The sequence below is a fragment of the Artibeus jamaicensis genome, unplaced genomic scaffold, assembly GCF_021234435.1.
Source record: "Artibeus jamaicensis isolate MK-2021 breed Jamaican fruit bat unplaced genomic scaffold, CSHL_Jam_final contig_464, whole genome shotgun sequence".
In the NCBI taxonomy this organism is placed as follows: domain Eukaryota; kingdom Metazoa; phylum Chordata; class Mammalia; order Chiroptera; family Phyllostomidae; genus Artibeus; species Artibeus jamaicensis.
Window position 1 is genome coordinate 14,457,779 of NW_026521842.1, and position 13,520 is coordinate 14,471,298.

General features: G+C 39.1%; 1 protein-coding gene across 1 annotated transcript in view; it reads right to left on the reverse strand.

The window, feature by feature from the left end:
- Positions 1 to 13,520, reverse strand: part of HYDIN (HYDIN axonemal central pair apparatus protein) — a 339,107-nt gene that overhangs the window by 242,000 nt on the left and 83,587 nt on the right. The window contains exon 10 of the mRNA XM_037154186.2: positions 8,750 to 8,874. Coding sequence (XP_037010081.2) covers positions 8,750 to 8,874 — 125 coding nt within the window. The remainder of the gene's footprint in view (positions 1 to 8,749; positions 8,875 to 13,520) is intronic.

Here is a 13,520-nt window from a genome sequence, read left to right on the forward strand (position 1 = left end):
TTCAGAAAATACAAAAGGCAATATAAAGAAACAAAAATATATGGAAAGTGCACAATGAATGGGTAAAAGCCTAGAGAGATGAAGTGAGATGGTGTAAAAGCGTTTAATTGGAAACTCAGGAGAGGAAAGAGATAATGAAGCAAAGACAGTATTTCAAGAAATATGGGTAAGAGTGTTCTAGGATTGATTAAGGGTATCAGTTTACAATGTAAAAAAATCAATGAATGACAAGTAGGATAAATTAAAAGAAATTCAAGGAACAATTATAAAGGACACATGGACAATAATGGGGGGAGGGGTGGAAGCAGGGGAGGGAGGTGGAGAGGGCTGGGGTGTTGGGCTTGGGGGGAAGGCAGAAAACTGTACTTAAACAATAATTTAAAAAATTAAAAAGAAATTCATACATAAATATATTGCAGTGAAACTTAAAAAAAAACAAAGGCAAAGAATAAATGCTAAAAGTAGGCAGAGGAGAAAAAGATATCTTCAAAGGATCTGTGGTTAGAATTACAGCTAACTTTTCAATTAGACAATGGAGACTAAAAAACAATGAAAGAACTTCTTCAATATAATATGAAGAAACAATGCCAACAAAGAATTCTATAATTTTCCAGCTTTTTTTTTCAAAAAACATTTTTAAAAAAATGTCTTTGCTTTGTTTTCACTCTTTAAGGATATTTTCAGTGGGTAAAAGATTCTAAATGAGTTTTATTTTTTTTAATTTCAGCTCTTGAATAATGCCATTTTATTGTCTTCTGGCCTCCATAATTTCAACCGATAAGTTTGTCATTAGTATTATTAGTGTGCCTTTTAGGCACTGTGTCTTTTTTCTGACTGGTTTTATAATATTCTCTTGGCTTTGGTTATCAGCAGTATTTGTACCACCAAGAATTTCTGAGATTTGTCAACCTTAGATTAATGTCAGAATCATTTTTAGAAAATTCACAGATACTATCTGTTAAAATATTTTTGTCCCATTCTGTCCTCTATTTCTAAGACTCCGACTACATGCATAGTGACATTTTGACTGTGTGTCACACCCACACGGCCTTCGCTTTCCATTTCTTCCCTCGTTCTTTTTTGCTTCTCTCTGTGATTCAGTCTGGGTGTTGTCTACTGACCTGTATTCAGGTTCACAAATCCTGTCTTCTGCTGTATCCATTCTATTGGTAAACTAACCCAATAAATTCTTAACTTCCAACATTATATTTTCAGAACATCATTGTTAGTATAACCTGACAAAGATAAAACAAGTATGCCAATATATACACTAATTACACTTATGAATATCAAGGTAAAATCTTAAACAAAAAATTAATCGTAATGCATCAGCACATTAAAAGAGCAATACTTTGCAACCAAGTGGAGTTTTTTTCAGGAATGCAAAGATGGCTCACTATTAAAATATCTGTTAATATGGAATAGATCCAAGGGGAAACTTATTTATTCTCCACTGATGCTGAAAATAAATCTAACAAAATTCAAAACACATTTGTTAATTAAAAAATTCATTAAAATAAGAACTGATACAATTAAAACATAGTATAAAGTCTCAGTAATTAAAAGAGCATAAAGAGACAGAACAAGGGGTGGAATGGAATAAAAAGTCAAAACAGACCCAAATACATATTGAAATGTATTATATTATCAAGACAGCAACTCAAACCACTGGTGTAATGATAACCTTTGTGAAAAAGGGCTATCGGGACAACTTAATAGCCAAGTGAAAAACAGTCTCAGAATAAAAGCCAAACAAATCAAATATTTAAATGCTCAATAGGAAGCTACAAAAGTAGAATAATATACATAAAAAATTTTTATAACTTTAGAGGGATATTCTTCTAATTTTGACTCTAAATCCAGATCCATCTAAAAAGATTAAAAGAGTGATTACATAAGAATTTAAAAAATTCTGCATGGCACAAATATTCATATGCAAGAACAAAAGAAAACCTGGGTAAATATTTGCAACTGTGTCTGATACAAAGGGATTAAATACCCAAATGTATGAATAGCTCTTAGAAAGCATTAAAACAATCCAATAGAATGGGACAGAATTATAATAAAGGGAATACAAAGGTCCCCTACATGTATTATCAGATGCTCAACTTCACTCATAATAAAATACAACTAAAGATATATTTATATATCATTTCCCTCATCAAATTGGCCAGACCAAACAAAAATCTGAGAACATAATATGTTGTCGAGACAAAGGGGAGAAGGAACTCTTGCACATTGCTATGAGACTACAAATGGTACCATTCTGCATGGAGTCAATTTGGTAACACAGATCAAAATATCTATTAAAACTATAAAACTACTAATCCTCTGCCCCACTTCTAGGAATTTATCCTATAAATGAATCAACAAGATCAAAGGTGTTCACTACAGCACTGTTCTTAATACAATAGAGTGGCAACAGCCCAAGTTCACCCATCAATAGAAGGGCAGTTAAATAATCTGCACTACACCTCAAAGTGGAACCCTGTGCAGCCATGGAATAGTATACTAGGACATGGACAGATCTCCAGGATATATTACTAAGTAGAAAAAACAAGGTTTAGAGCAATTTATAGAGCATGTTATTTTGTGTAAGTGGTGAATGTAAGCATACATTCATGTTTGCATCCATTTGCAAAAAACTAACACAGAAAAGTTATACAAGGAACCAATAAAATAAGAGCAAGTTGAGCTGAATAAGGTAGGGGGAAATAACACTCTTCAACATATACTTTTAAATATTGCTTTAATTTCTCAACATATGAATACATTGCTTATCCAATACTTCAATGTACAAAGGTATTATAGGGCCTCAGAAAAACTGTAGAGCTTCCAGATAGCATTAGTAATGAGAGTAAAATAAAAATACCATTTCATAACTACCAGATTAACAAAAATCAAACAGTTTGATAGTGCTGTTTTGGCGGTATATTGGCAAGGACGTGGGAAGACAAGAATTTTCATAGACAGCTGATAGAAATACACATTGGTATAATCACTTGATTAATCAATTTAGAATCCAGTAAAGCTCAAGATTAATTTGCTCTATAACTTACCAATTGTACTTCTAGACATTTATCTTTAGGATAATCTCACACGGCTACACAAGAAGACATACACAACTCACTGCAGCATTGTTTGTAATAGCAAAAAAAAAAACTAGAAACATCCTAATATTCAATAGGTAAATAAGTAAATTATAGTTCACATGCTGCACTATGTTGCACTAGTTAAAATGAATCAGAGCTATATGTATCTATATGTTCAAATCTTTAAAACAATGTTGAACAAAAAGTCAAATTAGAAAATAGTACGTAGAGTATACCATTTATGTGACATTTAAAGCAACTAACAGCATAAAAATGCACTCAATACAGCTCCTCTAATGATTAAGGCATGTGAAATGAGATTAGGAGAGAGTAACAAGATGACTTCAAATCTATAATCATTTCACTTATCTGTAAAACAAAACATCTGAAAGAAACGTGTACGGCAAAATGTTGAGACATGCTAAGTACCGCGGTTGTTAATTATATCAGTGTCTGTGCTTCTGTGGGTATTTGAAATATGGGGGTGGGCAAAATTAGGTTTACAGTAATTTGTATGGGAAAATATATAATACAACTATAAATAATAATACATACCTGTGTTTTGTGTACCCAACTATACAAGAATACAAAAATAAATAATAATTACCTATGTTTTACATACCCAACTATAAGCCTACTTTTGCCTACCTGTATTTCATTGTTTAAAAAACTAATCCAGGAAAAGACCCAAGGGTTTACTGAGTTCACATTAATCTGGGGTGTTAGAGAGACTAATGTCATCAATTTGAGCTGCTTGCTACAAAACTGTTCCTTCCCAGAAATACAGAAAGAGCCACTACATTTTTTTCAAGAACCACCTAATATTCATTTTTACCACTTTTTCCCAAAGTGATCAGATCCACAAAGGAAACAATAACTTCTGTCTTATCCATGCAGCTGTTGAAGTACTTGCTTTTTATACCCTCCTTCATGAAGACAACCTGAAAAAGGGTCCCCAGCCCCCAGCTGCTTAGAAGAGTGACAGGATGGAGGTGTTAGCCTACAGGAATGGATAAGGTTGCTGTGCCTCAGCATTTCTGTGTCCTTGGAGTGCCTGCTCCTGCAATGGTTTCTGGGGTGGAATGCTGCAACTGCTGTAGATGAGATTAGACACCGTCATGTATTATGTGCTAGTAAAGATGTATTTTGTGGAAGGTCTCATTACCCCTTGCCAGTTTTGCTACTATCAATCTAGCAAAAACAAATACGAATGAAACTAATTTTACCAAAAAATATGAAGGCAGCTATATCCGCAACACATTTCATGCTGTGGTTTCAGTCCTTTCAGACAGCAGAGGACAGTAAAAAAAAAAAAATATATATATATATATACACACACACACACACACACACACACACACACACACACACACACACACCAGTGCAGCTCTAGATTCTCTAGGGAACTAACAAGCTGATGGACAGAGTGTTTATCACCTCTTGGTCTCAGTACGGTCAGATTCACCAGTTAAGTGAATTGCTGAATCAAACTTCTTTGGAAGTGCTCTTTCTTTGAAGGGTTTAAGAAACAAATTGTGGGACTTGATTGAGCTCACCCAGCACGCCAGTGGCAACGCCATCATCAGTATGTCTGATCTGCATGGAAGGCAGCGTAGGACTACAGAAAAGGCGCCGGTCTCAGATGTTGCCAACGACCTGGGTTCAAGTTCCAGCTTTAATTAGACATAGTCATTCAATGCCTTTGGGCCTCAGTTTCTGATCTCGACAATAGAGAGTTAAAGAGATGTCTTCGAATGTCCCTTTAAATACTAACATCTAATGACGAGAGTACTTCCTGTGCAATTCATGGAACTCCCGCTCCACTTCCCTAAACAATCCCTAACCATCTGTATGTCCTAACTTCTGCTACTCCCCACCTTAAGCTATGGAATAAGAACCAAAGTGGGGTTGGGGGAGGAAACCAGATCAAGGAATATTCCCATTGCCTCTAAGCCATGTTGAAACATTTGCTTCTTTTACAGTAACTATGTTTTGTTAGAGTTTCTAACTATAACAGCACACATTTCTAATATAACAGTCACACAATTGAAACAAAGTTCACGCAGGTGAGTCCACGGAGGTGTATTCAGCCACGTACCAGCCAGCAGTTTCAACTGCAGGATATATCCCTCTCAGTTACTTACTACGTTATATTTTGGTATTCCTTTGTTAGCTTTTAGAAGGAAAAAAGAATTTATTTATGGTTCATTAGAGTAGAACATGTAAATGACCATAAAGTTTCCCTGTGAAGTACTAGTATTATTATTGCTTATATATTTAATAATAAAACATCATCATACCTTTGGGGGAAAAGCCTACTTGCCAACATCTGAACTGAAATATTTCCGCTTCAGTAAGAGACATAATACTTTCTAACATGCTGAATTAGCATTTAAATGAATTTAAAATGCATCAGCTCTATACCCTGATGACTGCCAGTGGTTAATGCCATCTCCAAGCTGACAGCAGCCTGACCAGGCACAGGCGGAAAACGCCTCCACACTCCTCCTTCCAGTGCTCATTCGAGCAGCCAAAGCTTCAGTAAGAATCTTTCTCTCTAAAGCCTGTTCAGAATACTAGTATCTCTTGGAACTCTTAGGTACACTGTTTCTCAGTACCCAGTAGAAAAAGTCAAAACTTAAGCAATTAACCATTTGTTTACCTCTTAAAAGTCAAATAATATTTTTACTTCTCAGTTTTATTGAAATGACAAAATCAGTTTATTCATTATCTGTTTTGTTTTGTTGTTACCAACGTAGCCTTGAGTAATTGTGTTAACCTTTTCGGGAGGATTTCTCTATCACAGGTATAAAGTCACTTCAGTTCTTTCTCAGTTTTGGAGAAAGAACTGAAAAGTAAGTAAAAAGGTAAGGTAAAGGTAAATAAAAAGGTAAATAAAGGTAAATAGAAAGGTAAGCCAGTCATCTCTAGGGTAAAATCAACTGTGTAAACAAACTTGACTCCACTGCTGAAGGGAGACACAACATGAAAGGAGAGTTCTAGCTCAGAAAGGCGTTCATACGGTATTAGACACTGGTGAAACTTATACCCAAACTCCTCTTCATTGCTGGCGCACTGGTCCCAACTCTGGCTGTTGAAGAAGCAAGCTGTCCTGGTTGCGTGTAATCAAGATGACACCCAGTGGAGGACGTGGCACGAGCACGGCTGCTCCAGAAACCTGACTGAGCGCCTCCCGCAGAGGACCAGCCAACGCCCCTCCCCGCAGACCACTGGCTGAGGAAGTGTGTGAAAAGCTCGCGGTGAACTGCCTTCTCAAACAGCTGCAGAAGGTTCAATCAGATGCTTATTTAGGGAGATGAGAAGCCGATGAGAAGCCACGTGATGGTGCTTAGGCAGTCATTATGTTTTTCTCTCATGAAGGGTTGGCTATGGGTTCTGGTCATTAATAACCCATAATAAAGGTGAATGCATATTCTTACCAGCAGTTTATTTTACATAAGGAAAACTGCTACATGATAGTTTACCTCTGTGTGCAATCTTTAAAAAACGATTTTATCCATGAACTAAACTTGACACCAGAACCTCAGGGTATAGAAATCAACTTCTCCATAGATGATTAACTTTTAATATACAAATGTTCATTTCTTTAGCACAGGAGTATAAATGTAAGTATGGTATCATTCCAAATACATAAAAATGCAGATCCAGGGTCACTGGGAGAATGCAGCTGCATTTCCCAGTCAGTGGATTAAGGGGGTGAAAATGCAAATGGAGTTACAAAGAGATTAGGGGGATGATCCCTGTGGTGGACAGAAGCAGGAGCTGAGTCTGGGTTCCAGATGTCCTTCTGACTAGTTACAGGACCTTGAGCAAGCCAAGTCACTTCTTAGGGCTCCCATTTTTTCATTTGTAAAATTGCAGGACTGGATTACGTTATTACTGAAATCGTGTCTCAAGTTTTAATTTTGTTGATCTGCGCATACTTTTAAGACCCATTGGTCTCAAAACTCAAAGTTTTTTGAAACTATACACCCAACCTATGTATACTTATTTCTCTATAAATTATATACATACACTAGAGTACTCATATGTCAAGTGTGTTAAAAATACAACCCAAAATATTAAAAAGGATAAGATAAAGATAAATAATATTTAAAGTTAATTTACCTAGTACATTTTTCAACAATTAATTACACTGATGAAAGCCAAAAGACTGACTGCGCTTCATTCTTTTTTGAATGCCTAGTTCAGAACCTTGTGAGATACAGTGATCCAAAGGCACTTCCAGGGCCACGTTTTTTTCATACTTAATTATAGGGCCTGACATAAACAAAACATAAGTAAACACAAAACCTATCAAAAACAAAATGGTACCTCACAAAGATATGAAGATCCAGATGGAAGAAGTGTAGGAAACTGAGTTTATTAACACTCATATTTTTTTCACTTTCATCTAATATCAACACTAATAACACAAAGGCTTTCGTTGAAATTCAGCTAATAATCTCCCCGTCATGGTAAGAATTACTTCACAGTCAAACAGAAGATTCCAGCCAAATCAGTAACTGCATTCAACATAAAAAGACTGAATCGTACGTACAATCGAAAGACTAGAATTCTCAGTCTAAATAAAAAACAATCACCCAGTGGAGCCTCCAAATGTTACACTTGAAATAAGAGGAGACAGAAAGTTGAAAAGAAAAAGCACAAACACAGTACACTGTCTACACACTGAGCAAAAGGAAGCTGCCATGTTATATAAATATCAGATCAAGTAAAGTTTAGTGTCAGAAACCTTCCTAACAATTAGAGACATTCTATAATGCTGACAGTTAACTCAACAGGAAGTTATAATAATTTTAAATGTGTACACACCAAGCATTGGAGCCTCAAAATACATAAAATGAAAATTGATAGCACCAAAAAAGAGAAATATCAAATCTACCATCATAGTTGTGGATTTTAATAACACTTTTCAATAACTAATAAAATAAGGAGAAAAAAATTAGTAGAGATAGAGATTGAACAACATGATTAACTTGATCTCCTATTCATGGAACCTGTATCCTTTTCAAGTGCACAGGCTCATTTACCAAAATGGAACGTATTCTGAACCATAACATAAGTCTCAACTAACGTCAAGAACAGAAGTCATATAGCATTTGTTTTCTATCACTAGTGGAAGTCAACTATAAATCTATTTTTTAAAAGAAAGCTAGAAACTTCCCAAATGTTTGAACACACTGCTAAATAGCCCAGTGGACCAAAGAAGAGGTAAAAATGGAAATTCCAAAATATTTTCATTTAAGTGTTAATGAAACACTTATTAAACTTGGGCTAGTGAGCACACACAAGACCATTCTGAACCAGGGTTTTACATTTTCAAAATGTTAGGTAAATGAAGCAATAAATCAAATGGAAAACACTTGGGGTATTAAGTTACCTTCCAGCCATTTACCTATAAATAACCTCAGTCTACTAATGTGACATCTGGGAATAGGTTCCTTCCTGAGCCCTGTATTTCTCAGGCTTTTAAAGTGTTAGAGAAACCAGTCAGGTGGTATTCATATCTGCCTCAACATTCTTTTGTTCTTTACCTTGTGGCTCTTAGCTTACTCTAAAGTAGCCAAAAGAACCATTTCCTACTCTGCTTCATCATGTTTTCCATCTGACTTTTAATAAAGAATAGTGCGTACCTGTGTCGTAATACACAATCAGCCTTTTGCTGTGATTGCCCACGGTCTGTGGCTTGAAATTCACTTCCAGCTGCATGGACTCCCCCACACTAAGAGTTCCAACAGATGGCTCTACGGAGAACGGCCTGCAATACGCATGAGACACACCATCAGGACACATTTCTGACCCGTGTGAGGGGAGGAGGAGCAGATACACAAGCGCTACATCTGGAGATGGCTCAGTCCTGACACCGTAGTTCAGCGTTTCCCGAGTACAGTAGGCTGTTCCCCCTAATGTGAAAGAACTTGAGTTTTAATATTAAAATAACAGTAATAAACTAGCAAGTTTAAAAGAAACTTAAATGATGCAATAATACTCTTGGTTGTGTCCTTGCCATTCAGCCATTTTAACATTCATCGAGGTTCACTGAGTGATTTCAGCAAGGCACCGATTTATAACCTCTATGCAGAAAATGTGATCAGACAGAGAACAATGCCGTCGAAGGAATAAAAATCAAGTTTTGGGAGGGTTCAGAGAAGAAAGGGCTTCATAATGGAAGAAATATATTAGAGTCCCAAAAGGAAACGATAACACAATCACATGAGGATAATTTGAGGGCAGTTTAACAAAGCATCTATTTAGAACTTCTGGCCAAGATGGAGGAGTAGATAGAAACACTGTGCCTCCTCCCACAACCAAATTTAAGGACAACAAAGATTTAGAAACAAAAACACAATCAGAACAGACAGAAAATTGAACTATACCAAAGTCCGACAACAACGAACCCTTCGTGCAGACAGGTAGGAGGGGGGTGGAGTCAGCGGCTGACAGAGAGGGGTCCAGGCAGGAAGAGGCAGTGGTTGGCTACCCAGCTCGGAGAGGAAACCAGCAAACCCAGTGAGGAGCGCAAGGTGGTTGGCTGACTGTGGACACACATTCGCGCACAGATAAACCAGGCAAAAAATGTGCAGTGAGACAAACTGCACAACCCAGGACCCCAGCGACGGGAAATAAAGCCTAAAAGCACCAACTGAAAAAACTTGCAGGGGTTGAGGTGCCAGGAGAGACTCCCAGCTTCACAGGAGAGATCACTGGAGAGACCCACAGGGTCCTAGAATGTACACAAGCCCACCCACCCGGAAACCAACACCAGAAGGGCCCACTTTGCTTGTGGGAAGTGGCAAAGGGACCAAAATCCTAGAGAGCATGGACCAAGTGCCATTTCTCCCTCCCTGACCCCGCCCCCACATACAGCGTCACAACCCAGCGACGTGGGTTGCCCCCACCCTGGTGAACACCTAAGCAAAAATGGACATCAAGACAGACCGAGCAACCCAGGGCCCCAGCAATGGGACATGAAGCCTCAAAGCATTGATTGAAAAGGTGCCGGCTTGTGGGAAGTGGCAGAGGGGACTGAAATCTGACTGAGTGCGGAACAAATACCATTGCCCCTCTCTGACCCTGCCCCCACATATACATCACAACCCAGCGATGTGGGTTGCCCATGCCGTGGTGAACACTTAAGGTCCTGCCCCTCATATGTAACAGGCGTGACCTCACCAAAAAATAATGGCTCAATCAGAAGAACAAATCAAAGCCCCAGAGCCAACACTTTTAAGTGACCAAGAGATAGCCAACCTATCAGATGCACAGTTTAAAACACTGGTGATCAGGATGCTCACAGAACTGGTTGGTTTTGGCACAAATTAGATGAAAAAATGAAGGCTACACTAAGTGAAATGAAGGAAAATGCACAGGGATCTAATAGTGATGGAAAGAAAACTGGGATTCAAATCAATGGAGTGGACCAGAAGGAAGAAAAAAAACAACCAGACAGAAAAGAATAAAGAAACAAGAATTCAAAAAAAATGAGGAGAGGCTTAGGAACCTCCAGGACATCTTTAAACGTTCCAACATCCGAATTATAGGGGTACCAGAAAGGGAAGAGGAACAGCAAAAAGTGGAAAACTTATTTGAACAAATAACAAAGGAGAATTTCCCCAATCTGGAAAAGGAAATAGACTTCCAGGAAATTCAGGAAGCTCAGAGAGTCCTAAAGAAGTTGGACCCAAGAAGAAACACACCAAGGCACACCAAGGCACTCTGCCAAGATTAAAATGAAGGAGAGAATTCTAGAAGCAGCAAGAGGTAAGGGGACAGTCACCTACAAGTAGGAGTTCCCATCAGACTGTCAGCTGATTTCTCAAGAGACCTTACAGGCAAGAAGGGGCTGGAAAGAAGTGTTCCAAGTCATGAAATCCTACAACCAAGATTGCTCTATTCAGCAAAGCTTTCATTTAGAATGGAAGGGCAGATCAAGTGCTTCTCAGATAAGATCAAATTCAAGGAGTTCATCATCACCAAGCCCTTATTATATGAAATGTTAAAGGAACTTATCTAAGAAAAAGAAGATAAAATACATGAACAGTGAAAGGACAGCAAACTCACAGCTATTAACAACCACACCTAAAACAAAAGCAAACTAAGCAGACACCTAAAACAGGAGCGAAGCCACAGAAATGGAGATCACATGGAAGGTTAGCAACAGGGAAGTGGGAGGAGGAAGGGGGGAGAAGGTACAGAGAATAAGTAGCATAGACGTGGAGGGCAAGAGTAGTGTGGGAAATGCAGAAGCTAAAGAACTTATGACACATGGACATGAACTAAACGGGGGGGAAGGTGAGTGGGAGGGGGTGTGCAGGGTGGAGGGGAATGAAGGGGGGGAAATGGGACAACAGTAATGGCATAATCAATAAAAGATATTTAAAAGAAAATGCATCTATTTAAAGGAGGGGAAGAGATACAGGGGAACTACAATTGATGACTCAATCACCCGTGGCTTTTAGCAGCAGGGCTGTTACCACCTCTAGGCCCAAAGTGCTAAGGAGAAAGAATGGTTTTAAAAGCCAGAAGAGTTAGTTCTAAGAGAATGCTACCTTATGAAGAGCAAGGAGCTTTAGTCAAGACAGACAGACAGCCCAGGTGGCTTCACAGGGAAGACACTAGGGGGAAATGCGTCCTGAACTCACTTCTTCCTGTCTGCCTGCCTGCCGGGACCCCACTGTCTGAACCCAACCAGAAGCCAAAGGACTGGAGCCCGTTGCCCTCTACCATATAGGTCAGCCTCCTAGGGAAGGGTGAGCTGGAGATGGGCAGAAAGCACTTGAAAAGGCAAATTCAGGACAAGTTCTGTGTTTTCAAAATGGAATTTAGGAATGTAGACACTACGGGAAGGCAGAGTGGATTTGGAAATAGCTTTGTTTAATTGCCCTGGAAGGGAGGAGGAAGAAGGTAGAACTGATCATGAAGTACCTTACATAATCTAGAGTTCTTCCTTCAAAATAGAAAACCCAGTCTGCTAAATTATTTTCATGCTCCATTTCACTTTTTAAAATTGTTAGTTTTTCAAAGTAATAATTATACAATGTGTCTGGCAAGCTAAGCTATTTCTGATTATTTACTTGTATCAGAAACATTCCTGCCCTGGCTGGTGTGACTCAGTGGACTGAGTGCCAGCCTGTGGACCAAAAAGCCACTGGTTTGATTCCCAGTTAGGGCACAGGCCTGGGTTGTGGGCCGGGTTCCCAGCTGGGGGTGTGTGAGAGGCAACTGGTCAATGTTTCTCTCCCTCTTTTTCTCTCTCCCTTCTTCTTTGTCTAAAAGTAAATAAATATTTACTTTTGTTTAAATAAAATGTTTTGTTTAAATAAAATGTTTATTTTATTTTAAATGAAAATGTTCCTTTTTTTTTAAAGGAACATTCCTTAACTCTTCCCTTAGACAAGGAACTTAACTTCGGAAAGCCTAAGCCGCCTTCTACGTGGGCGGCACTCCAGGCGGGGTCGGCACCTGGTAGAACCTGCGTTACTGCTGTGGGGCCTCTCGTGCTTCCTCCCACGGGCAGTTGTTGGTTTTCTCGGGCGTTCTCCATCCGAGTTGCCCTGTCCTTTCTGTATTTTTCCATTTCGATATTTGTCCTTTTCCCACACCTGCAGCACCAGACCCCCAGTGAACCCCAGACACTGCTGTAGAGGCACCACGGTGCAGTGGTTACAAGTCTGGAGTCAACGCAGTAAGTTCAAAGCCCAGTTCTGCCACGACCTTGTCCAAGTCATGGAAACTTCAGTTTCCCTACCTGTAAAATGAGGGTAACGACAGCACCTACTTCATAGAACCCCACAAAACAGTGAGAAGTTGATATGAGTAAAGTACTTGTAGTAATGCCTGGTGCATAGGAAGTGCTAAGCACGTGTTTATTACTATTGTTGTTGTTACTGGTAGTTTTATCTCTCTCACTGGCAGCCCCTACATGGACGATGAGCCTGGGGACAAACTTGGGTATTTAGAGGAGTTCAAATCTTTATAATTATCCTCTCAATCCTTTACACTGCTCTGGAGATTTTGTAAAAAAGTCTCACAGGCCATAACACATCCATCTCTTGTTCAAACACCTTCAGTGGTCCTCATAATCTATGCCCTAAAGTTCAAAGTCCTAGGCATTTGAAGTCCCACACACTCTGCTCCCAAGCAGTTCTGCATCCTCATTACACACATACACCTGTCCGAGCATCCTATACACCCATCACATCACAAGTTGGGCTGGGGTGGGATGGGATGGGAGGACTTGAGTCTGTTCACCCATAACCCCCCCTAGCACTGCCAGGCCTCTTCCTTCCAACCAGACTGTGCCCCGCCCACCGCAACACACAGACATTCCATACTCCTTCCACAGTCACCTCTCGCAGCCCAGACTCAAAATCACCTCTGAAATAGAATCTTCCCTAATTCTCC